Here is a 25,040-nt window from a genome sequence, read left to right as displayed (position 1 = left end):
TGGAATTCTATACTAAACTTATTCCTTGTCTCTAAGGTCCACAAATTCCATATCTATCAAAATCAGAATTTTATAAGCAATAATCTTAATTTATTGAATTCTGATTTCCCTGTGCACAGAAATATTGGCCTGGATTGTTAAGGTTTTGCAGTTTTACATTATTAGCTTCCATTTTAAAAGGACAAAATTATTTTTGAAAGCCAGCCAATCTTAAGTGTTATTCATATCTCTATTATCAGCATGAAAACCATTAATTGCACATGTGTCCATAAGTATCTGCAAATGAGCCACCTCCCAAAGGTTTACAAGGCATAGTTAATGTGAGTTTCACCCACAGCTAGGGTAGAAGGCAACAAACCCTAAACTTTAGTATGACTTCCTTGTGTAACCACCCCATATGAAGAAGGGTCTGAGTTTCAGTTACTCTGGTCCTGCTCCAACACTGTTAGCTCAGCGAGGTGAAAATTGCAGTTATTAAATCTTGCAGCTATTAAATTGGATTAGCAGAGACAACAGAACACTGTTTGTGATTATTTTCTGACTTTGCACAGTAATTTTGATAAGTAGGTGGCTGATCTCTAAAGCAGCTGTCCAGGATCAGAGTTCCCACTCTGCACTTACTTCTGAGGAGGCTGTGGTCTCCAGACTGCACCAAGAAGCTATCAAGGGAGGACCACAGAAGCCCAGCTCAGTGCTCCAAGAGCAGTTTCCTGATTTGCTGCAATACCTAGAGAAGCCAGGCAAGCCAGGAAAGGCAGCAGCCAACATATGGTAAGTAAGGGCAGAAATAAATTGTGCATCTAATACCCACTGTGGAACAGCCAGGCACGCTATAGTTGTTTAGCTTGTCCCTTTGTCTTGGAACTTAAAGAGTACACCCCAAGGAAAGGGGGTCCCATCAACTGGTTAAAATAGTTTACTAACTGCAGGTCACGTAATGTAATCTATTTAATAATATTTAATATTGTGTGAATGTGGTTTAGAGTACATAGGGAGCACAACTTGTCCTGTAAAAACTTGGGTGTTGGAGCATAGTTCAAGGGTTAAGAATGCCATTATAGAGGCTCCACTGATAGTCCATTTCATAAATCACAATCATGATATAAATTGCGGGGTTTTCTGCTCTCTAAATATGAGGATTTTTCACATAAGGCTAAAGATATAAATAAAACCCTTCTGCAAGAGGAGTATTATTGGATCTTTAAACTGGATGCTCTGATACCAAATGGTTTAAATAACAGCAATGATTTTTCATGTTTTTATATGATTCTGGAATGTTCCCAATAGTGCACTGAATCAATATGAAATTTGTATGATATATGATGGAATGTGTTTCCCAGCTGAGATGCATTAACTGTGGTTTTTAAATGAGATACTTTTGAGGTGTGTTGTCTCCATATCAATCAAACAATAATTGTATGGTCAATTAAGTCACAATGCTGTTTTTCACAGTGATGTATATTATATCTAATGATTATTGCTATGTGAATTGTAATATTTTGAATTATAGAAGGATGTTAGCATTGAGGTCTCAGAAAAAGCCATTAAAATCTTTGAGAAAGTCGCTGGCGAAATGATCTTCTGAGGACAGCTTCTTATCATCAATAGTATTTCATTAAAGAGTATTTTTGGAATAAAGTTGGAATAGCATTCAAGGACCAATCTGGCAAAACGTGGGAATACTTTTATCGAACTGGACTATTTAAATTGCAATGCACACAGGAAGCTGCTCGTTACAAATGGTTTGAGGTCCGAAGTCTCCAGAAAGGAACATCTTTGCTCCATGTGAATTAAATCAGACTTTTGCAACTTGGTTAATCATTAACCCTTCGCAATGAAACTGAAAGGAACTTGTACCACTGAAAAAACCTTTTGCTGTTTGAATGAATTTGTATGCATTGTAGATTAAGGAGATTAATGAGCATTTAGACACTTTGGTAACAAACTTATTCAGTAAATATCAGTATTTGCAATTTGTAAGAAATCTGTAAGAATTGTTCTTGTTATTTATATCATGGTACGCTAGTGTGGGTTGATATTCATTCAGCACTTAAGGGCCACCAGCAGAGGCACAAGGAAACAAGAGTGGCAGAAGAGCACAGTCAACACCCCATTCCTCACCAGTTGTAGGAATCAGGCAGGCTTCTTTACAAGGCAATAGCAGGAAATAGGCTGCAAACTGCAGTGACCTCCTTGGGTTGCCAAGGGTTAGAGGAAAAGCCCTATATAAGGCTTCCCAGAGGGGAGAAATAGGCAAAATAGAATTCTAGGCAGGCAGTGGCGCATTGGGCCAAGGGCTGCCAGTCTTATAGGCCAGTGGTCTCCAATCCCTAGGTCATGGACCAGTACCAGTCTGTGGCCTGTTAGCAACTGGGCCGTGAGTTGTGTAACTATTTCATTATATATTACAATATAATAATAGGAATAAAGTGCAGAATTGTATCATCCTGAAACATTCCCCCCACCCCAGGTCTGTGGAAAAATTCTCTTCCATGAAACTGGTCCCTGGTGCCAAAAAGGTTGGGGACCGCTGCTTACAGGCCCATTCCCTGGGACAGAGGGAGTGGGTGAGATGCGAATTATCCCACCTACAGGCAGCTTTATAAGGTACACTCTGGTAGAGTCAGGGAGGAGGGGCCAGATCTCACCTAAGATAACCAGGGAGTGGTTACTGGTAGGAGTGGGACTCCAGTCTGACACCATAATCTAACAGCACCTTTTTACCAAATATATTTGACGAACAAGCAGTGTCCCCTTCTGGAAGTCTGGGACTTTGCCACTCTGAACGTCTGTGTAATTTCTGGTCTTTACCACTATAATTCATTCTATGAGAGGCTGCCTCTGAACTGGAAACTTTGCTAGTGCAAAATGCTGAGACTACATTCAGACTTTACTAGGCCAACCACACTGTTTCAGATTTGCTTTGGAGCCCAGATCAAGGTGCTGGCTTAAATATATAAAATCTATGTCTTAGAACACATATACCCTAGACCAGGGGTGGCCAAACTTGCTTAATGCAAGATCCACAAAAAATAAATGTTGGATGCTTGAGAGCCGGAATACATGAACAAATAACACACACACGTTTTATTAAAACTCTTAATACTGGACTTGGTGGCCTAGTGGGCAGCTTCCCTTCCCTACATGCTTGCTTTTCTCCCTTGAGTCTTGCGCTCTCTTTCCCCATCTAGTCTCCAGATGACCTCTGTGGTAAAGAAGAGCTTACAAGCCTTCCCCCTTCACACATGGTAGAAATAGTTGCCTATGTATGGGTGGGTCAGCGCTCAGAGGTGCACTGAGGACCCAATGCTACACAGACTTACTTAAGAGTAAGCCTCAACCTCTGGGAACCATATAATTTGTATGAAAGAGTCACATATGGCTCTTGAGCTGTGGTTTGGCCACCCCTGACCTAGACGGTCTTCCTCCATATTCATCTAATCAAACCCTGACTCCATTTAGAAGCAATAGATGTTCTTTACAGCAATAACCTCAAAAATGTGAGCTGTTCCTCTTTGTGCTTTTCAGGAAAGATAGTAAGAGCTTTCCTTTTAGATAAAAACTTTGGCTCCAATGGTGGATTTCTGCTAATTGAAGAGAGGGAGCATATCTGCTGACTCACCACTAATGCTGCTTCACCCAACAATAGCATTTCAAGGAACATTTTGAGCAGCAGTGGAATGCAGTGAAAAAGTTCTATTTTGCAATAGAAACTACTGCTGGATGCAAGGCCAATTTTTTTGCCAATTCCTACTATGCTCTTTTTCTTTTTGGAAGGTTTATGTATTCTTGATGTTCATATTATATTACTATTGTTTTAGTTTTGTATATAGCAGGCCATATTGAGTTTTTTTGGGGGAAACCAATATACAAAAGTTATAAATTAATTTATTCATAATTTTATTTATTTATTTTTGTTAATTTCACAACAGATAATAACATCAGACAATAAAATTAGAAGTAAATAAACAATTAAAACAATAAAATCACTCAATTTCAGGTGGAATATCTCCTGCTAAGCGTTCTGAAGAACACCATTATCCAAACACTGTTAAGAACTATTCTATTAACACTAGGAGTAAAATACAAAGGGCTCTAGAAGGAGGCTCTGGGTGAGTGCCCACCACCCTTGCTATCTTCCCACCCACCCAAGTGAAGGCATTCACTCCCCCCCCAACACCTCAAGGGGAGCTGATCTCTCCCATCTAGAGAGCAGCTGTAAATCTCCAGTAGTTCCCCAGTAGGAAATGGCATTGTACCTGTCTGAGGTCCTATCTTCCTCAAACCCCAGCCTCTCCAGGCTCCACCCCTTAAATATGCAGGAATTTTCTAACCTGGAGTTGGCAAGCCTATCTCCTTCCCTTTATCTGCCCCCTGGCTTCATTTCCATTCCTTTCGCCCTCCCTGCAGCCTCCATATAAGAAAAAGACAGTCTTTCTCCACAGTGTGTGTGGGGGGAACCAAAGCAGCTTACATCATTCTCCTCTCCCCCCCTTTGATCTGAACAACAACCATGTGAGACAGGTTAGGCTGGAAGTCTGTGACTGGTCCAAAATCACACAGTCCACTTCTACAGTAAGAACCTGCGTCTGGGAGGCCCCACTCTGAAGCCCTAACTCATATGCCCTCCTCAAACTCCACCACATAATCTCCAGGAATTTCCCACCAACCTGGAAAGGTACCACTAAAGGCATCTGGGTGAGTGCCCCCTACCCTTGCTGTCTTCCCATCCACCCAAATGAAAGCATTCACTCCCCTCCCCACCTCAAGGAGAGCTGATCTCTGCCATCTGGAGAGCAGTTGTAATTCTGACTGATCTCCAGCCCTCACCTGAAGCTTTGGCAACCAAAATGAGACTCACGGAAGTGGTAAGCAAAAGAAGCAACGCTTCTGTGAAAAATGTCCAAACAATATTATTAAAGAAATAACTACCAATAACAACACTTAGAAAATTACGTTGAATTCCTTAATAGTAGCATACACTTATAATGGACAAAACAAAATATTACATTTTGGGAACAATCAATTCCCAAAACCTAACAGTTCAACAGGTAAGTTTGCTTTTCTTTCTTTTTTAGGTTGACTGTCCACTCCTGTGGTGTAGATACTGAAAGGACGGACCTCATGACACAAGGAAACAAGGAGAATAGCGAACTGCAGTCCAAGGAATTCTTTGATGTGCAGTGATATTTTAATCCTAATACAAGCTGAATGGGCTCTCTCGGGACTTTGGAACCTCATTTTCACCCGAAGGGCTTTTTCCAAGCCTCAATACACAACAAGGCACTTCCAACTAATTCAGTACTTCACGTTCTTGGGAAGTGTATGAATGTAAGTGTAAGCAGGCCCCTCCCTGCTGTGAATTAACATTCCTTCTGTGTGAGTTGAAGAGAAGTAACTGCTACTGTTTGTCTCATGAACATGTCTCTCTTAGTTTACTGTTTGCTCCACTGTTCGCTTCGTGGCAGCGATGTGTGTGTGTGGGGGGGGGGGGGGGGGAGACGGACTGCTCTGGACTTTCTACAATGAGCCCTCAGGAGAGGGAATAGTGACCAGTAAGCCCCCAGGAGAACCTGTCAGCAGAGAACTCAAAGGTCAGTGGCCTTCTGGTGGGATTCTTGCCTGATGGGACCGGTGGTAGGCGGGAGAGAGCAGAATCAGTCAATAGCACGCTGGAGACAAGAGTGTGAGCCAATCCTACGTAGGCCACATCCAACCAATGCAATTTCTCAGATTTGCCACCATGGCAAATCTGTTATTACTGATGATGCATGCACCACAAGGAATATTTTCTCATATTCACCAGCAGGACTCTATTAAAATGGCCTATTGTATATTAATAAATCTTCATAACAAATATGGATCCTGGCTGCTTTGAATTTGCTGTCTACCAAATAATAAATCCCCACAAGTCCAGCATTCTAAATTAGGAATATTTTTCATAAGCATTAAATTTTCTTAATATCTTAAAAATACTTATCTTGCAACAAAACCAAGGTGTGTTTTTTTAAAAAAAATAGAATGCATTCAGAAGTGAAGAGTGTGATTCAGAATTTCCAACTCCCTTTGATTTCAACACGATAAATTTAAACAAATGTTTTGCTCTCCCAATGATAATTAATGGTGCAAAGTGTTTAACTTTGGCTAGATAGAAGAACTCAGAATCACTATGCACTAAATGGGCTGGCATATATAAGCTAATTTAGGGTAATGGACAAACCTGTGCAAGCCAGGATAATTTCTGGTTACTTTTCTTTTAAAGGCCAGATACTCATGGCATATCTTAAACTGCTTTTAAAATCCTCATTTTCAATAGTCATATGCCATGTAACATAGAGCACACACCCATGTTATAAAGGCTGCAATCTGTGCCACATTGTGTACGGCTTGTATGGCTTTTCACCCATAATAGATGTTCAAATGTAAGTACCAATGGAAAATGAAGAACACCTACTGTTCTCTTACCTCCTCAGGCTTTTAAATATGGAATTAAGCCACACACTGCTTTTTTTTCCCATGAGTTGCAGATACAGTCTTGTAAAACAAGTTTGGAAAATCAGCTGTTACTTGATTTTTTTTAAAAAAATGTCATAAAAGCTATGATTTAAAATGGATTAAGACTACATGTTATGTAATTAAGAACAATAATTTTCAAAGCCTAGTTTGGTGCTTTCAACTTGGCAGGAACAGTAATAAAATACAACTGAAAATTGAAACAATATTTTTCTGTATACTAGGAAGAGGTTTATTTTTGGCAATCTTATTTTTAAGTTTCAGAAATATCTGATACTCATTAAGAACTTCAGACATAGTTGTGATATTTATTCCCTTTCTGATGTTCTCTTTTGCTACCAAATCAGGAATAGGGTGGTCACTTAGGTTCCTCATCTTAGGTTCACACAGCAGAGGCAGGTGTGTTCAAAACAACATTATTAGCAAGAAGGTACCAGAATAGCAGAAACTGATTTCACGACAATGGTGCTCATACAGTCTACAGTTCTAACAACCAGCACTACTAACAAGGAGGACCCTCGTCGCATAAGACTAATTCAAACACACAATTTTTTTTTCGGGGTGGGGAGGGAAGACCATTTAGTTGCTAATATATACAATAAATACATCACATCCCTCTGCTTTACCTTAGGGTGCTCAATGAACACAATTTAAACATGGCAAGGGTTATTAGTACTTCTCAGCGCCTTTACCACTAACCCATCACAGTCTTTGAATTTAGCAGGCAATCTGACCACCCACCCAGTGAGTACACCTTCAGCTGGAGTGTCAACATATTTTGGAAGGATAACTGGAGTGTAACCATCTTCATGTTCTTACTTGTCCAGAACTTTGCCAGAGATCTATGCTGATGTTGCAACAAGTTCTGCAGGGACTTTCTCAGATGCCTCCAGTTCCTGCAGTGCACGTTTCCACATCATGGTAGTTGATACTAGATATTCTACTGATGAACTTCAGTCAGTAACATGGGTGTGTCACTGATGTGGCTGGCAGATTGCTGTGCAAGAGCCTTACTATCAATAACTGTGCAGGGGCATATTCAAGATCTGAAACAGAAGAATGTTAGCAGGCCTGCTACTGCAACTATGCTGTAGCATGCATGAGAATGATCACTGTCCCTAGAAAGCTGTTGAATGGACACAGAACCCATTAATTGAACACTCGTGCCCTTTTCTAGCTTTGCATAATTTTCTTTATGACTGCATGCTTTGCAAAATGATTCTCCCTGAAGCATTTATAACAAATTATTCCAAAGACTGGACACTGTCTGGGGTTATGTACAGTTCCATAAATCTTGTTGGTGCTTGCTGAGATTGTTGCTTAATGGAAATTTTGCTGTGAGTTTCCCTTCCCTGTGCAGGCAACAGGGATAGTTTTGCTTCTGCATACATAGCTCTCGTCTGGGTAGTGATAAGAACTTTTCTACATATATCTTAAGGGTGAGCGCAGGTTTTTCTAACTAGTTTTCCTTAATCTTGATATCATTTATTTTGAACACAATCTTGCCCCTTAGCGTAAGGTCCTTAGATGGGCCAAACTTGCAATGCTGGGCTCCCCCCAACCCCTTAGATCCATAACAAAAACCATCTCTGCTATCAGGCTTGTTAAATTCTGATCACCAGAACTGATATCTATCAAACACAGGATTTTTTTTCTGGGTTCACAGTAAGACCGGAAGACTATTAAAGCCTCTGCCGAAGTTTTACTTTACTATTACTATGTATGGGTGCAAAAGTTGGACAATGAAGAAAGTTGATTGAAATGTGGTATTGAAGAAGAGGATATTGGACCTTTCTGAGAAGATAAGAATCACTGGAAAAGACACTAACACCAGGAAAAGTTGGTTAGTTAGTTAGTTTTTTGGTTTATATTCCACCCACCCCACGAGCATTGAAGGCAGCGGGAAAAGAGGAAGACTCAACATGAGAAGGATTGTCTCAATAGAGGAAGCCACGGTCCAGTTTGTAAAACCTGAAAAAGCTCACCTTGGAAGACATTAATTCAGAGGGTTACCATAAATTGGAAGCAACTTGATGACATTTAACAAACACAAATCATCATCATAGGCCTTTTTCTCCTAGGCAGTGAAGCAAGATTGCAATTTTATAATCCTCAAACTCTTCAGCTTTTGCGACTGCTAAGTATGGTTTTAATTTCTGTTCCTGTCACTTCCTGTTCTCCCCCTAAATTTCCCACAAAGGAAAATCTGATGGAGTTTTAAAATTCTCTATTACTGAATAAAGCAGAAGTGTCAAACTAATTTGTTATGCGGGCTTAACATAACATAAATGTTATGGGTCTTTGCTTAACATAACATAAATGGGACTTTGCTGGGCTGGGCCATGTATGTTATAACATTTAATGCCAGGCAGTGGAGATATAAACTTTATATAAAGGACACACAATTAAAGATAATCATTTTTTATGTAAAGTACAAGCATGCTTAAAGCAGTAACACTCTTGTGACATTTTATTTATTTGATATCTGTTTGATATCTGACACTTCTAAACGTTCACCCTGCCCTTAAAAGATGCCTGCCTAAAAATGGAAAGATTGAGGGGGGGAGGGTAGTGGGATTTGGCAATGCAGTTTTAAAATAAGACATCAAGAAAAAGCACAAGGATCACAGCAGAAACTAAAAATATAAACTAATATAAAATACTCTGAGCATAGGAAAATATGAAATGGCTAGGCACTGCAAACTTCTTCCCTCACCCCGGTAATGTTCCCCGTTGGCTGTGGGTTCCCAGGTTACTCACTCAGGAACCCATTCTCAGGTCCTTTCAGCAGAGACAAGTTGGCTCAAAACATCAACCATTTATTTGCAAGGGGACAACTCCCACAACCAACAACTACAGCTAACATCCAAAACTGGAAACTGAAACAAGAGCTCCACCCAATAGCACCAAACTAAATCACACAGATATCAGGGGGAAGCAGACCATTCAATTACACATATACAATAATGATACCACACTCCAGGGTCAGATGTTTTTACAGGGTGAGACTTGAATGCCCACTGGCAATAATAGAAGCCAAGAATGCCAATTGACTTGCATGGGCTCTACTGGAATACACTGCATCACACACATAAAAAAAAAAAGTTGCAAAGAAAATGTGGAATGGATTTCCCGTTAAGTTCTCTTGGCCCACAAAGAATATTCTGGGAATGGAAAGTCCATTCTACATTTTCTTTGCAACTTTTTTGTGCTGCATTGTATTTCAAGGGAGCCAAGAAAAGCTTCCCGCCAGAGGAGAAGCTTGTGAAGAGGAGCTGTGAAGTTTGGTAGCTTGAGCTCTGAAGAGTGAGGACAGGCAGTGGAAGGAGTGGAGGGTTGGGAGAGAGCTGTGGGATGGATTAAAACCCTGGGTTCTGGCTCACAGGCCACAGGTTTGACAACCCTGGAATAAAGGGTATAATCTAGATTCTTTTTATACAATGCTGAAGACCCAGAGAAGCAATAGGACCAATTCTGACACTATGTGATACTTTGCTTTGCCTGCAAATAAAGTACAGGGTACTCGCTTAGGTTCCTACTCTTACGTTCACACAGCAAAGATGGGTGTGTTCAAACTAACATCCATTTATCAGCAAGGAGATACAGAGATGGGAACAACTGGTTTCAGGACAAATGAGCTCATGAAATCTACAATCCTAACTAACGGAGGTCCAGGTCACAACAGCTGCGCGGTCTGCCTTCTTCCACCTATGGCAGATCAGGCAACTAGCACCATACCTATCCTCCCAAGATTTGGCTACAGTGAACCATGTAATGGTCATTTCCAGGCTGGATTGCTGTAACTCGCTCTACGCTGGCTTGCCCCTGAAACTGATCCGGAAACTGCAGCAGGTGCAGAATGCGGCAGCTTGCCTGCTGACAGCATCACCTATACGGGTGAGCATACGGCCAGCGCTCTGCGACTTGCATTGGCTGCCTATAGAGAACCAGATCCGTTTGAAGGTGTTAGTTTTGACTTTTAAAGCCTTAAGCGGCCTGGGACCAACATACCTATGGGACCGTCTCCTTCCATATACACCCCGGAGGTTGCTTCGTTTGGCCTCCCAGGATCTTCTGACAGTCCTCGGCCCAAGGGGTGCCCATCTTGCCTCTACCAGGGCCAGGACTTTCTCAGCCCTGACCCCAACCTGGTGGAATCAGCTCCAATGGAGATCTGGGCCCTACCTTGCCTACTGGCTTTTTGTAGGGCCTGTAAAACGGAGCTGTTATGCCAGGTCTTTCGATGAGGCAGCAGGCATCCATCTATTAAATTGGTTGTCTTCCCCCTACGCTTTTACGGCCCACTGCATCACTGTATTGTGGAGCTGTACCATCTTGCTCATATCACCTTGCTGAATGTTGAATTGTAACTTACGGCACTTACTGAATGTTGAATTTGTTTTTTACTATGATTTTATTGTGATTTTAATTTAAATTGTTGTTCTTCACTCTGAGCCCCCCAAAAGAGGGAAGGGGCGGAATAGAAATAGACTAATAATAATAATAATAATAAAAGCAGGGACTCCTTCAACCCACACATATTGGGGTGGGGGGCAGGCTTTTCCATTGTAATACATAGAACAAACTACAGTTGTATCTATTATCAGCCAATACCAAGTTCCTATCACAGGTCAAACAATGATGTATTTTTATCTCCCTATTTCTTCAATCTATATGCAGACCATATCATAAAGAAAGCTGGATTAGATTTAGACGAAGGTGGAGTGAAAATTAGTTGAAGGAACATTAACCATTTGAGATACACAAATGATACCACATCACTGGCAGAAAACAGTGAAGACTTGAAATGGTTAAAGCAGACCGTGACAAAGCAGGATTTCAGTTGACCATCAAGAAGACAAAAATAATGACTACTGGGGAATTGCAGAACTCCAACATTACAATTGAGAGGATGTGCATACCACCATGTGAGTCAAGCAAGAAGTTGCATCACAAATAGCCAGAAATCACGGGGTGAGGCTTGAATGCCCACTGGAGATAATGTGAGCCAAGAATGCCAACTGACTTGCATGGGCTCTACTGAAATACATTGCATCACCAAAAAAAAAAAAAAAAGTTGCAAAGAAAATGTGGAATGGATTAAGGTCTCTTGGCCCACATAGAATATTTTGGGAATGGAAAGTCCATTCTGCATTTTCTTTAAACAAAAGGCAAAAAAAAGTTAGTTCTGCTTACTGCTTGGTTACTGGTGCAAATGCAAGTAAATCTTTCAAACCTTTGCCTTTCAAACCATAATCAAAATAAATCATGGTGTGATAGCAAAATGCTTGCATATATTACAACAAAGTAAGAGTCAAGTTGCAGGGCTTTTTTGGTAGAATATGCCCAGCAGGAACTCATTTGCATATTAAGTCACACCCCCTAATGTAACCATTGTTTCACACAGGGTTTTTTTAAAGAAAAAGCCAGCAGGAGCTCATTTGCATATGAGACTACTTCCTCTAACGCCAAGCCAGCCAGAACTGCGTTTTTGTGTGTTCCTGCTCAAAAAAAGCCCTGCCTTTTAAGACCAACAAAGTTTTATTCTGAATGTAAGCTTTTGTGTGCTTTAAGCACACTTCATCAGACGAGGAATCAGGTACAGTAAGTAGAGCTACATATAACTGGTAGGCAGTGGTTTAGAATGCAAAATGGTACAAATTTAAGATACAGTGACAGAATAGTAAAATTAATAAATTGAGCAAACCTTTGATCTGGGTAGCATGAGTGTGAGAAACCAATAAAATGCTAACATGTCAAAATGTGAGAATGTCTATTAATCACTCTACTGTTATAAGCCTGGGCCAAAATGAGGGTATTTCTTTCTCAGAAGTTTTTCTGAGAAATTTATATTACAACAGATACCCTGAAAACACGGGACAGCCCCACTAGTATTTACCATGAGGGGTCCTTCTACTCAGAGATAAGGACATCTGAATAGGTTATTTCCCATGATCCTCTAGGGAGGCGGGAACTTTTTTCTCCTTCCTTTTGGCGCCATGGGATAACCCCGCCCCTTCAGTTTTGGGACTTCAACAAGCCATGTGTCATTTAACTCTCTAACTGTAATATAATTCAATAAGTGTTACACTTAGCAGGAGAACATAACAATAGTAATGATCAAAAATGACGTACTGAATTTGAACAGTATAAAACAGAATAAAAATAAGAATAAGAAGAAAGGTACAGCAAAAGATACGATGATACGGGAGAGGCGAGATGTCCTCCTTACCTCTGAGGAGAAGGACCCCTCACAGTAAGAACCAATGGGCCATTCTCCCTCAGAGGCAGAGGACATCTGAATGGGACCTTCCAGAGCTGTGTCCCTAGATGAGTGGGTCATCATCGTGTTTGTCTGTAGAAACAATGTGATGTAGAATCTTTCTTCCAAAGGCAGCATCAGCTGATGCCAAGGAATGAATCTGACAAACGTGGATATTGACGACCACGTGACTGCCTTGCAGATTTCTTTCACAGAAAATGTGATTCAAAAGAGCTGTGTTGGTAGAACCACTGTGTAGGAAATGAACGGTGATGTTGCTGGGGGCTGGAAGATTCATAAACTTGTATGCTTCCACAATGCATGATTTCAGTGTAGAACTAACAGAATTCTTGGACATTTTGTTCCCCAGTCTAGGATGACAAATGTTGATAAAAAGACAATCCGTCTCTTGTATAGTTTCAGTTCTGGCGATATAGATCTTTAGTGCCCTTCCTTTCTGAGGATGACGATGATGAAGTGCAAGTGCTTGAACAAGCCACACACTTCTTCAAGGCAGAAGATTATCAGTACCTTCTGTGCAAGACCCTTAGGGCTTTAGAAATCAGGGAATTGACTCCTGAGGACCGCGCCCAGAGTATTCTCCAAGTCACTCATCAACCCAGTAGCACACTTTGGAAACAGGGCATCCACATTCACCCATATTTAGATGATCCTCTAGTTTGTTCCAGTTCCCAAACCAAGTCTCTTCAGGACACAAACTACGATCAAATGTCTTCAACAACACGGTTTCTTGGTCAATCTGACGAAAAGCTCACTCATTCCTTCACAGAGGATAGAACATCTGGGAGCAATAATAGATTCCCACACCTCATCTTTGTTTCTCCCATCGAGCAAAGCCAGGAAGATATGCGATGTGATGCAGAAGGTGATCAACAGTCATAAGTCGACTCTCATGTTACTGGCCAAGCTTATGGGTCTCTTCGTGTTGTGCATAGAGACGGTGCAATGGGCACGACTGCACACAAGACCTTTTCAATGTTTTCTTCGACCATATCAACTTGCAATCATGGAGAGACAGGAGATGAACATACATGTTCCAGGGAGAGTAAAAACCATTTTGCTCTGCTGGATGCAACTGAACAATCCCTTACAGGGTAGGAGATTTCAATTCCCAACCTATATAAGAAGTAATGATAGCCTCTTCTTTCATGTGGAGTTGAGGAAACAACATTGAACTGTGAATAGGCCTGGCAACAATCACTCAATAACAGCAGCCTCGACTTAACACTTGTGTCTAGAGTGCTTATGGCTAGCAGAACATGTAGTGTTGTGGCTTACCCAACTCCATTGGTCTTAGCTCCTGACCAGGGCATGATTTTAGACGAAGCTTTTGTGTTTCATCTGGGAGATACAGTGATGGGAATTAAGCCAGTTTTCAAAAATAGCCAGTAAGACCATATCAGTGCTCATTGTCCATCTAGCATTCATCTCACCCCAAGAGATGCTGGTGTATCCCCTCTCCTTTTTCATTAATATTGTGAAATACAAGATCAGTAAGGAATAAAACTGCTCTCCTGTCTAGGCTGCTGGAGGAGAACATTGATCTGGGTTGCATGACAAAGATACAGTTGGAAGAATGTTAGCTGAGCTCCATCTAGCTTTGCAGCCCTTTATCAAACCTGAACCAGAGGCCTAGGAGGAGGTGGTAGCTATTATTCTTGCAGGAGCCTTTTTCATTTCCATTCTCCATCAATCTTTCCCATTTCAAAGATTTCTGGTGCAAAATACTGCCAGCATTGATTGTTCCTTATGTTAGGATGTAGGCATAGACTGGGTCCTGGCTAAGCTGGCAGAACAGATATCAGGCCTGGTTCTGGAATCTCCCAGACTGATTGTTCTAGAGGACTTCAGCTGTTTGAACCAGCTCAGCATTTCATAGCCTGTTTGGTCACCATGGGTCTTAATCAGGTTGTGATGGGACCAATGTATGCAAAAGCATGTATCCTGGACTAATTCAGGACCTGGATATCCAGTCTATGTCATAGACCAGGGGTGGCCAACAGTAACTCTCCAGATGTTTTTTTGCCTACAACTCCCATCAGCCCCAGCCATTGGCCATGCTGGGAGTTGTAGGCAAAAAACATCTGGAGAGCTACCGTTGGCCACCCCTGCCATAGTCTGACCACTATCTCCTCAAGGCACAGCTGAATGTGACACCAACCCTCTGCAAGGGCAAGTTAAAATGGTTTACCAACAGAGACTTATGCATTCTATTGGATTCAAGTATGCTTTGGAGGATTTTAAGATCCCAGATAATAGTTCTGTTGAGGCTGCAGAGAACCAGAATGAAAAGCTCCTGCAAGTTATTAACAAGGTTGCCTTTCATCATCCATATTTCAGCCAAACTTCTGCCCCTTGGTTGACCACAGAGAAGGGTGATTTGAAGAGGCCAGAGAGATGTCTAGAAAAGGTGTTAGTGGGAAAACTCGGTACTCTGGATCCCTGTCTATTCTGATTTTTGAAATCTTGAAAGGATCACATCAAACAGCCTCTGACATCCTTTAGAAATAATCACCAACTCAAGACATCTTTTTCCCATCATTATAATAGGCAGTTAAATGTCATACACTTCAGAAAGCACTACCAAAGAAAAATATTGCAGGCAAATATATTTAACCCCTATTTTTCCCTTTCTGAGCAAAGGTAATTGGAAAAGTGGTTGAAGAACAGGTCTTCCTCGATGACTCATCTGCCCTAGACTCAGTGGTTTCAGGCAAGGTTATAGAATCACTGGTGCCTTTAGCTGACAGTCTCATATTGAGTACTGAGCTATGCTTCCTTGTTGGTCTTAATGGATTTATCTGCTGCCTTTGATATGGTGAAACATACGCCATCTAGTTAAGACATCTGGAGGCAGAAGTACGTATCAGGGAATGCGGCTTAAATCTCAGAAGGTCATTGGAGACCAGCTTTCATCAGTGTGGGACTCATGCCATTTACTCTCTATATAAAAGCTGTGGGAGAAATCATTCATCATTTTGAAGTTGGAATCATCAAAATGCAGACAACATCCAACTCCATGGGGGTTTTTTTGCCCAAATCAGCCACCACAACATTCAAAGTCATTCTCCCATTCTCCATTTCATTCTCACAATAACTTTGTGATGTAGGTTATGCTGAGAATGTGTGAGTAGCTCCCAGTCACCCTGCAAGCTTCCATGACAGAGCGGGGATTCAAATATGGGTCTCCCAGAGCAGAGTATCAAATGAATGAATGAAATCTGAAGATGAAGCTAGATTTTAAAAAGAGGTCTGCAATCAATAAAGAATGGAATATCCGGTTCATAATAATAATTTGATAATTGCCACTATTGTGACTAATTAACATTCAGGCAAAGTTGTTGTTGTTGTTTATGATGATGTAATCAACTCATATTCCAATACAAAACTCCCGTCCTCCTACAGGCTCCATAACGGCCAGAATAAGAATAAACTTTCCTAATGTTTTGCACATAAACAGCACAGAACGAAGTCAGAAACACATCTTTCTGGTCCCTTTCCTCCCTCTAAGAAAGTTAAATACATATGAATATACAGTATTAAAAATTAGTTGGCAGTGCCAGTGATTTGAGAAAAATGAACCCTTATCATGAACTTGGCTTTACAGAAACTTTACAGAGCTCCGGAAAAACAAAGCACATCTGCATTAGAGGAAGAACAACATTCATTAGCCTACACTTAACAAGTTGGCACATAGAGTGGCCGCCTTGGGGCAAACGAATAACAAATAACCAACACTAATCTTCTGGAACCCTGTGTGAGAGAAAACACAGACACAGGGATTAAATCAGGAACCGCAAAGTAGAAAACTAAGTAATTGCAGAAAAATCTGCAAGACTGTATATATTTTGTTAATTCCATTTTAACAGATAACTGAATCAATTATCTTTAAAAATTAAAGTTAAAATTCTGAAAATTATACAGGCTTTTTGAAACAAACAGAAGCTTTCAAAAGCTTGTGATTAAGTGAGAAACTAAGAGAGAACCTAGCCCCAAGGCCTGTCAGATTCTGAAACAATCCAGTTGAAGGGAGATAACATTTAATCCTGTCCTTGCTTTCTGTCAGATGACCCTGAAATGGTGAACTAACTGCTGCTATGTGGAGTACATAGTGCATTAAGGTTTGTTGCAGAACAACATGCTATTAACATGTGCGTGTGTATACACACAGGGTGGGATCACACTGAGAATTTGATGCAGCAGTATCCGGGCTTCAAAAGCGATCACAAAGCCCTGCCCCACTGCCAGGAGAGGCACAGGCTGCACACATGCAAGAGAAGCATTCAGCCTGCTCCTGCACATGAAAGGTGCATTGCATGCCCTGGCCGTTCAGCTGAGAAACTTGCCCTGCATACACTTTAGAGATCTCCTACCAGGAAGTTCCCAGTAGTTATTTAATCTGGTCCCAGCCCATCCTAAAATGAGGTAAGGACAGGCAGGACTCGGGAGTGGGGAGATGTGTGCATGTGATTGCACACATTAAATCCAGAATAGAAGCATTGCTAGGTAGGTCAGGCCAAATCTGATGTTCGATTGCACACACATACATATATAAAATGCTCCGTGGAAACCACATTTAATATTGTGATCCTCCGGAGCACAGAAACAAAGATCTTATAAAAGTCTCATACTTCAGAAATGAACACTGAAAAGCAGCTCTAAACCATCATTTGCTGTAAATGACCATCTGTGTCGCCATAATTAACACATGCACATTTGGAAGCTCAAATCATAGTTTGGATTCTTAACTGTAGCTGCAGACTACAATGTAATATAATATCTGAAATGAGACATATTCAGTGAGGGGTACTGCTCAGTAAATTAGCATAGGATTATAGTTTTAGCACTTTATAGGAGGATGCAACACTTTCATTTGTTCTTGTATTACATTAATTCCCTCAGCAAGCATTAGCAATGCAAATGCATGGAGTGTGCATTTCTCTGGAATACTATTTATTTATTTAAAGCATCTTTTAGTCACCTTTCTACATTGTGGAACTCAAGGCAGCTTGCAATGTAAATAAAACGATGATTATTAAAAATATATAAAGATCATAATTAAAAACCTCATAGGACTGCTAATAAAAAACCCTAAATCAGTCAAACACAAATAAAATAAATAAAACTGTCTTTAGCAGCCCCCTGAAGACTGAAAATGAGGGAGCCAGTCACATCTCCCTGGGTAGGTAATTCCATAATTATGGGGCTGCCACTGAAAAGGTCCTCTCTCTATTGTGGTCACCAGATGAGCTTGCTTAACTGATGAGACAGTCAGGAGGGCCTCTCCCTATGATCTTCATTCTTGGGCAGGAACGTATTTCCTTTTATGGAAAGTTTGCTTTAGGTGTAGTTATCAGCAATAAAAATGTATGTATTTGAACTCTTCATTCACTACAACGTATTTTGAAAGAATCAAGACTTCATAGTACTTTTCATTTAGAATGAGAAAGAAATTGAGAAGATTGCATTGAGGAAGACAGATCATGTGAATTGTTCAGGTTTTTTTTTTAAACCCTATCATTTGCCTGAATCTTCTACACAGGTCTTAATAAATTTTGCAAGCTAATTTTTAAGAAATCCAAATTTGTGCATAGACTAAAGTGTGAGTCTGTGAGTATAGAACAGATGACAATTTGGAGTTCCCATGTGTCCTCTAGTATAGGTCTCTACATTAACCCGGTATATAAATAGTTGTAATTGTTTTGCTATGCTTTTTGTGAAAAATCTAAAAGTAAAGACTATGCCAGCATTTCTTACTGTTGTCCACAGACAACCGGCTAACCTGAAAACTAAGCCTACTGGATTTTCTAAGAATTTGGGAGCAGAGACACTCGATTTCAGGAGAAGAAATGAGCTTCCTTCTCTTTCAGCTGCATCTGCAGTCACCTAGCTTCCAAATCACCCCAGACCACTAGCCAATTTGAGTGGTTTCTGGGATCTAATAGGCCAGATTCTAATTAATTGAGCAAGATTTAGTTAAAAATGCAGCCATCAAACGAATTTTGGGTATAAAACTGAACTGGTTACAATATATTTTCCATTATAAAGGATTGCAGTACAGAGATGCCCCTCAGCATGCAGACAATAATAGTCATCCACATTCACTGAATACTAGAAATCCATGTTTTATGCGAAGCTGGTCTTTTTCTGTTTCTATGGACAGAATTTTCTCTGAATGTTCTTCTAAACTCCTTCCCATCTCAGATTTTCAGTTTACTTATGCATAGGCTTACCAACCCCACTGCCCTGGCGGGGGACCCCCGTATTTGCAGCCCCCCTCTCCCGCTCTCCAAAAATTTGGAAGCGGGGTGGGGGGGTGGGGGTAACTGCTTCCCACGCTGCTGCCGAGTCAGCTGACCAGAGGGGGAAGCCCCGCCCCCAGAGGATCATAGGCAGCTGAGGAAGGCACGATGGGCAGCTGGCCCCCTGCTCCGTTGCTGCTGGCCGCGCTCGCCGCCTTGCCACCCACAGCCACTCCGCAGGCGACGACGGCTCCAGCCGCATCACCACCCCCCGCGCCCTTGCTTTCTACCAGGGGCCGCAGCAGAGCCACTTCGGGAAACCCCCGGCAGAGCGGGCGCTTTCTACAGGAGCCAGCAGGTGATGGGACTGCACGCGGGTGGCGGGACTCGGCGGGACAGGCTCTTCTGACTGCCTTGACTTGAGGGAGGGCAGGTGAACTCGCGGTGGCGAACTGGTGTGGGTGGGCAGGCAGGCAGCCCGGTGGGCGGCTTCTGCTGCTGGGGAGGGGAATGCCCTTAATCAATGGGCGGGCGGGAGCGGCAGTGTCAGAAAAGAAGGTGCCGGGATTGCCTTGGTTGCTTGAAGCTGGGGGACAGACAGTCGCCTGGCCAAAGTGGGGGAAGGCAGGGACTGCTGGGAAGGGCGAGCGAGCGCCAGAAGGGCAGCCGCCTTGGCCAGGACAGGGATCCCGAGCCATTTGAAAGACTAGCCCGAGGCAGCATTCCAGCCAAAGCTTTAACGAAGCCTGTTTGCCTGGCTTCTTCTGGGACATGCTGCGTTGGGCTTCTTCACCTGGTTCTGAGGAAGAGCTCCTCAGAATGCCCCTCAGGCTTCTCTTCTTCCAAGGTAGCAGCAGGGCACAAATCCATCCCTAAGGGCAGCAGCAGCAGGGCTTTATGGGGTGTTGCATCCCCCCCCCCCGCCGCGCCTCACCCCCCCCCCCCCCGCAGTCTTTGGGTAAAGAGCTGCCAATAGGAAAGGGTTGGTCATCAAAGCCTTTGGGATTTCAGCCAGATGCAGGACCATGGCGGAGTGCAGATTTGCATTGGGGGGTGGATCCACATGTCACTTGAGGACTTATCACCAGCTTTAAGAGGGGATTAGATAAAAATATGGAGCAGAGGTCCATCAGCGGCATAATTGTCCATCTTGGAGTTCAATTATGCTTGTCATACCCTTGTTCCTGGCTCCACCCCCAAAGTCCCCAGATATTTCTTGAATTGGACTTGGCAACCCTACTTATGCAGTTATTAACCAATAAGTAAGTTTCTTGCTCTCTGGTGCAAAATTCTCATCCAACCAAGGGGCAAGGTTGTTTAGAAGTTGGGTCACACTCTTTTGAATCACGATCCTACAGAATAGCTAGCTTCTAAGACCTGATCTTGTAGGTCATGGAATATATATATATAATTTAAAAATCTTGATTCTAAAGTTTAACTGTTAAGGGTCACACAACATTGTTTTGAGAATGTGAGACAATGGAAGCCTCCAAAGAACACGTCGCTTGCTGCTCATATTTTGAAAATGGTCTGTCTGGTGTGTGCCATGAACAAAGAGAGGGCTTGGGTTTGACAAAACATGTTTAATCAAAATGAGTGCACTGTGGAGCTAAAGTTTGTGAACTGCTGGCCTATGGTCTTTGTATAGGAGGGGAAAGACACAAAGAGCTCTAACATTTTTAAAGTCACTACAATAGGTGTCCTCCTGACACCTGCACTAGCAGTTCTACACAGCAATCACAAAACCAACAAATAATGGGTGAAGAAACACATTTCTCCTGGCACAAAATATTTATGTTTTTAGTTGTGGGAGAATTTGCTCATCCATTCTGCCGCCTCTCTCCCCCTTTCTGCATGATAAACAAACTGTTGAGAGAAGGAAGGACAGCAAACATCTTATCTTGCTAAAAGGAGTCACAAGGATTCTTAAAACTGTGGTCCACAAACCATCAGTGAGTGATGCTGTCAAGGGGCCCACAAGACAACAAAAATCAATCTGTGCATATTTGTTTTATAATATTTGTAATAATATGTTTTGCTCACAAAAATGTGTCTGTTAAGGGCCACTGCCCAGGAGGGCTATGATTTGTATTAGAGTGAGATGGCTATTTATTTCCTCAATTTGTTTTCTAGGTAAGAATAGTTAATCTTTATGGAATTTGTTTTAGCTTCAGCAAAGTGCAGAAATAACTGAATTTAAATTTGGAGGGCTTTTAAGGAGCTTCCCACATGGTAGTTGGCTGGCACCCAGAAACTTTCCAAACGTGATCTATAGCATAGTCCAGGGGTGGCCAAACTTGCTTAACGTAAGAGCCACATAGAATAAATGTCAGATGTCTGAGAACCGCAAGACAGGAAGACAGGCAGGCAGGCAAGCAAATAGAAGGGGAGGGAAAGGTGGAAAGAAAGCAACCTTAACTTTAAATGCATTCTACAAGCCACTGGGCTGGCTTGGCGAAGTGATTTAAAGAGACAAATGCCTTCTCCAAGGGCAGTGGGGGCTGCGAGAGCAACATAATGTGTGTGAAAGAGCCACATGTGGTCATATAGTCAAACTGTATGCCCTACATGCTCTTCAAATCTCCAGATGTTAAAAAATAATGGAAGTCTGATAAACTATTTAAATGCTAATCAGTTCTAGCTTTCTTCTTTGAAGGAGCCTGTTCCAATGTTTGTGGCAATCAGGCTTTTATTTTATTTTTTTTAAAGAGAGAGAAACAAAGAATAAGAAAGCAACTATAACCTAATGTGACTCTAGACCAGGGGTGTCAAACATGTGGCCCAGGGGCTGAATCAGGCCCCCAGAGGGCTCCTATCAGGTCCCCAAGCAACTGGGTCTTGTCTGCTTCTCCCTCTCTTGCTTCCTTCTGCATCTCAACTTGCTTTGCAAGGCTTGCTCAATCGCACAGGAGCTACAGAGCAAAACCTCAATTTTCTCCATTGGCTGAGGCTCCTCCCCCTCCTGATCCCCTGGGGAGGGAGGGTAACAGCCAGAGCTTCCTTTGGCCAGTTTCCTAGATCCCATGGGAGAGATACAAAGAAAGCACCTTTAAGATTAATAAGTGCTAATGTTTTAAGCATGTTTTATTTTAAGGTTTTTTAAAAAAATCTTTGGTCATGTTTATCGATGTCCTTTAAAAAGTTTATATCTCTGCTACCTAATCTTAAATAGGTACACGCATGGTCCAGCCTGACAAGATCTCATTTATGTCAGATCCAGTCCTCATAACGAATGAGTTCGACACCCCTGCTCTAGACTATTTTATGCCTGATTTGCTGAACATTATAATCAGATCTAGCCTTGATTAAACTTTTAACTTGGCCTTATAAAGCGACAAATATCTTTGTACCATGCCATGTGTTTAATTAGCAGCCTAGAAATCTATCTATTTATGGTATGTATCACAGTCCAATCAGCAACTACAGAACACAGTCTCTGAGCTGCATGTGAGGACTGGAGAGGGTATGTAATCTCCAGATGGAAGCTGTTTTAACCGCCTCTTCAGCTCCACCCCCCCTCCCCAAAGGATCATGCTTAATCTGTGAATAACAAAGATGCCAAAAAGAATTCAGGATTCCAAACACTAACCTAATCCAAGAAACCTTACAGTCTCTCCATAACCTTTCCTTAAATCTAAACTTGTGTGGTCCTGTAAAGAAACAGAAGCAGCAGCAACTGGGAGCACAACATTTCCTGTATGATGACCACTGCTTAATGACACAATTATCAGTTGACTTTCATCCATGGTTCGTGTCACTTAATATCACCGAGCACACAATACGTTGCAATGGATGCAGCTCTCAGAGCGAGATGGCATCAAACGACAATAAACCCGGGGATTGGATGGTTTCCTGGCCTGGATCACTGAACGGGATCCTCATTTTCCGTTGAGTCCTTCATGCACAGATCTGCATAACCAGCGAGTAGCGTCCGTTAGGCATTGCGCCCTCTCTCACACACACAAACGCCCACAAATAAAACAACGTTTTCACGTTGCCGATGCACAGAAGGCGGGGAATGAAGATTAGCGACGAAGATTTCAAGCACACAGCGAGCAGCCGAGAGGACGAAGGTCTGCGCATTTGCAAGACAAAGCAGCTTCCCAATCTTACCATAAAACCGACCCCTTCGAAGTATTCGAGCCGATGCTTATCCAGCAAGGCGACACTCCATTTCCCCTCCCTTTTCGGGGGGGGGGGCTCACAGGACTCTCCCTGTTGAACTGCAAATGTCACGGCTCAGGTGGAGACCTGAGCTCAAGGGCAGCAGCGACGGAGAGCCTCACCTTGGAGAGGGAGCTCCGGACTCCCTTCCCAAGGCATCTTCCTCCTCGGAGAGCTTCGCCAACACGGCCCCAGCCAAGCCCCTCCTTTTTTTGCACCCTACTACTCCATTTTCTCCACTCGAGCGTCGTTGCTCTTCTCCACCCGTTCACCTTCGGCCGCCTTCTCAATCAGCGGCACTCCCACCCCGCCAGCCGCCCCCGGACGCACGCCCCTCCCTACCTCGGTGACGATGGTGGAGAGGTAGGGGTCGCGGCTGTACTCCCAGCCGTCCAGGCATTTCTCCTGCTCCACCTGGCTGAGGTTGACGTCGCGGCCAGGCTGCAGGTTCAGGGCGGAGAAGTTGACCAGGGCCTCGAGGCGGTAGCGGCGGCACCGGCTGGGCACCTGCCGCCCCTCGTGCTCCTCCAGCGGGATGCTGGCGTTCAGCCACTCGCCGCTCAAGTTGGCGCTGGCGGGCACCCGGCACTGGTGCTCCGGCGTGCCGGCCAAAAAAACAGCAGACATGCCGTTGAAACCATTGGGGATGATGCTGGCGCTGAGCAGGAAGAAGATGAGGCGCTGGAAGGGGCCCCACTCGCCCAGGAAGGCAATCAGCTCGTCGTAGTCCCGCATCGCAGCGGCAGGCGCAAAGAAGCGCAACACAACACAGCGCCGTCTGGGCAGCAAGTAGGCGCGCTGCACCCACCCGATTGGCTCTGCCATCCCTCCGGGGGTGGGGTCTCGTGCTGGCCGACTCCTCCTTTCCCGCGCCCTTCCCGGGAAAAGCTTCGCCATAGTTGCAAGCGGTTTTCGGAAGAGGGAGAGGTTTGCACGCAGGCGTGCCTGGCGGGAAATTCGTCGCCACGACGACCGGCAAACTCATATGGCAAGGGCTGTCTTGCGGTTATTGTTTACTGCCATTGCAAAATCTGGAAAGAAGAGCCACATGGTAACGGTTCTGGAGAGGAAGTCGTGCTGCCTGTTCTGCTGTTTTCAGAGACAAAAATAGCTCCTGATCACTAAGGGTGTGAGAAATCAATTCACAAGACGTGTGGAGTGTTACTGGGCATTAATCTTTTTTAATGTATTCTTGAAAATGGTTAACTCGGTACCATGCTGCTGAAGTGGCTTTCTTACATTGTCAAACATTTCTAGTACTTTACACCAGGGGTATCCAGTCTTTTTTGAGCCTGCAGGCTCCTTTCGAATTCTGACAGGGTTATGGGTGCAACCACAAAATAGGTGCAGCCAGCCACAAAACAGATGTCAGAGAAGGTGGAGCCAGTTTGAAAAAAAGGATTGCCACAAGGGGTCGTGGTAGATAACTCACTGAAAATGTCAAGACAGTGTGCGTTTGTAATAAAAAAGGCCAACGCCATGCTGGGAATTATTAGGAAGGGAATTGAAAACAAATCAGCCAGTATCATAATGCCCCTGTATAAATCGATAGTGCGGTCTCATTTGGAGTACTGTGTGCAGTTCTGGTCGCCGCACCTCAATGCATGGGATGGAGAAAGTAGAGAAAGAATTATTAGGAAGGGAATTGAAACTTCCTTTCCTTTTCTCCCTTTCTCACAATATAAGAACTCATGGGCATTCAATGAAATTGCTGAGCAGACAGGTTAAAATGGATAAAAGGAAGTACTTCTTCACCCAAAGGGTGATTAACATGTGGAATTCACTGCCACAGGAGGTGGTGGCGGCCACAAGCATGGCCACCTTCAAGAGGGGTTTAG

General features: G+C 42.9%; 1 protein-coding gene across 1 annotated transcript in view; it reads right to left on the bottom strand.

Annotated features, from left to right (window-relative positions):
• SLC22A4 (solute carrier family 22 member 4) overlaps positions 1–23,984 on the bottom strand; it is a 95,529-nt gene extending 71,545 nt beyond the window's left edge. The window contains exon 1 of the mRNA XM_060240499.1: positions 23,545–23,984. Within this exon, the coding sequence (XP_060096482.1) occupies positions 23,545–23,937 (393 nt within the window). The 5' untranslated portion in view covers positions 23,938–23,984. The remainder of the gene's footprint in view (positions 1–23,544) is intronic.
• Positions 23,985–25,040: the final 1,056 nt, after the last annotated feature.

The sequence above is a fragment of the Heteronotia binoei genome, chromosome 5 (genome assembly GCF_032191835.1).
Source record: "Heteronotia binoei isolate CCM8104 ecotype False Entrance Well chromosome 5, APGP_CSIRO_Hbin_v1, whole genome shotgun sequence".
Lineage (NCBI taxonomy): Eukaryota > Metazoa > Chordata > Lepidosauria > Squamata > Gekkonidae > Heteronotia > Heteronotia binoei.
Note: the sequence above shows the minus strand (reverse complement) of the source record. Positions and strands in the feature narration are given on the sequence as shown.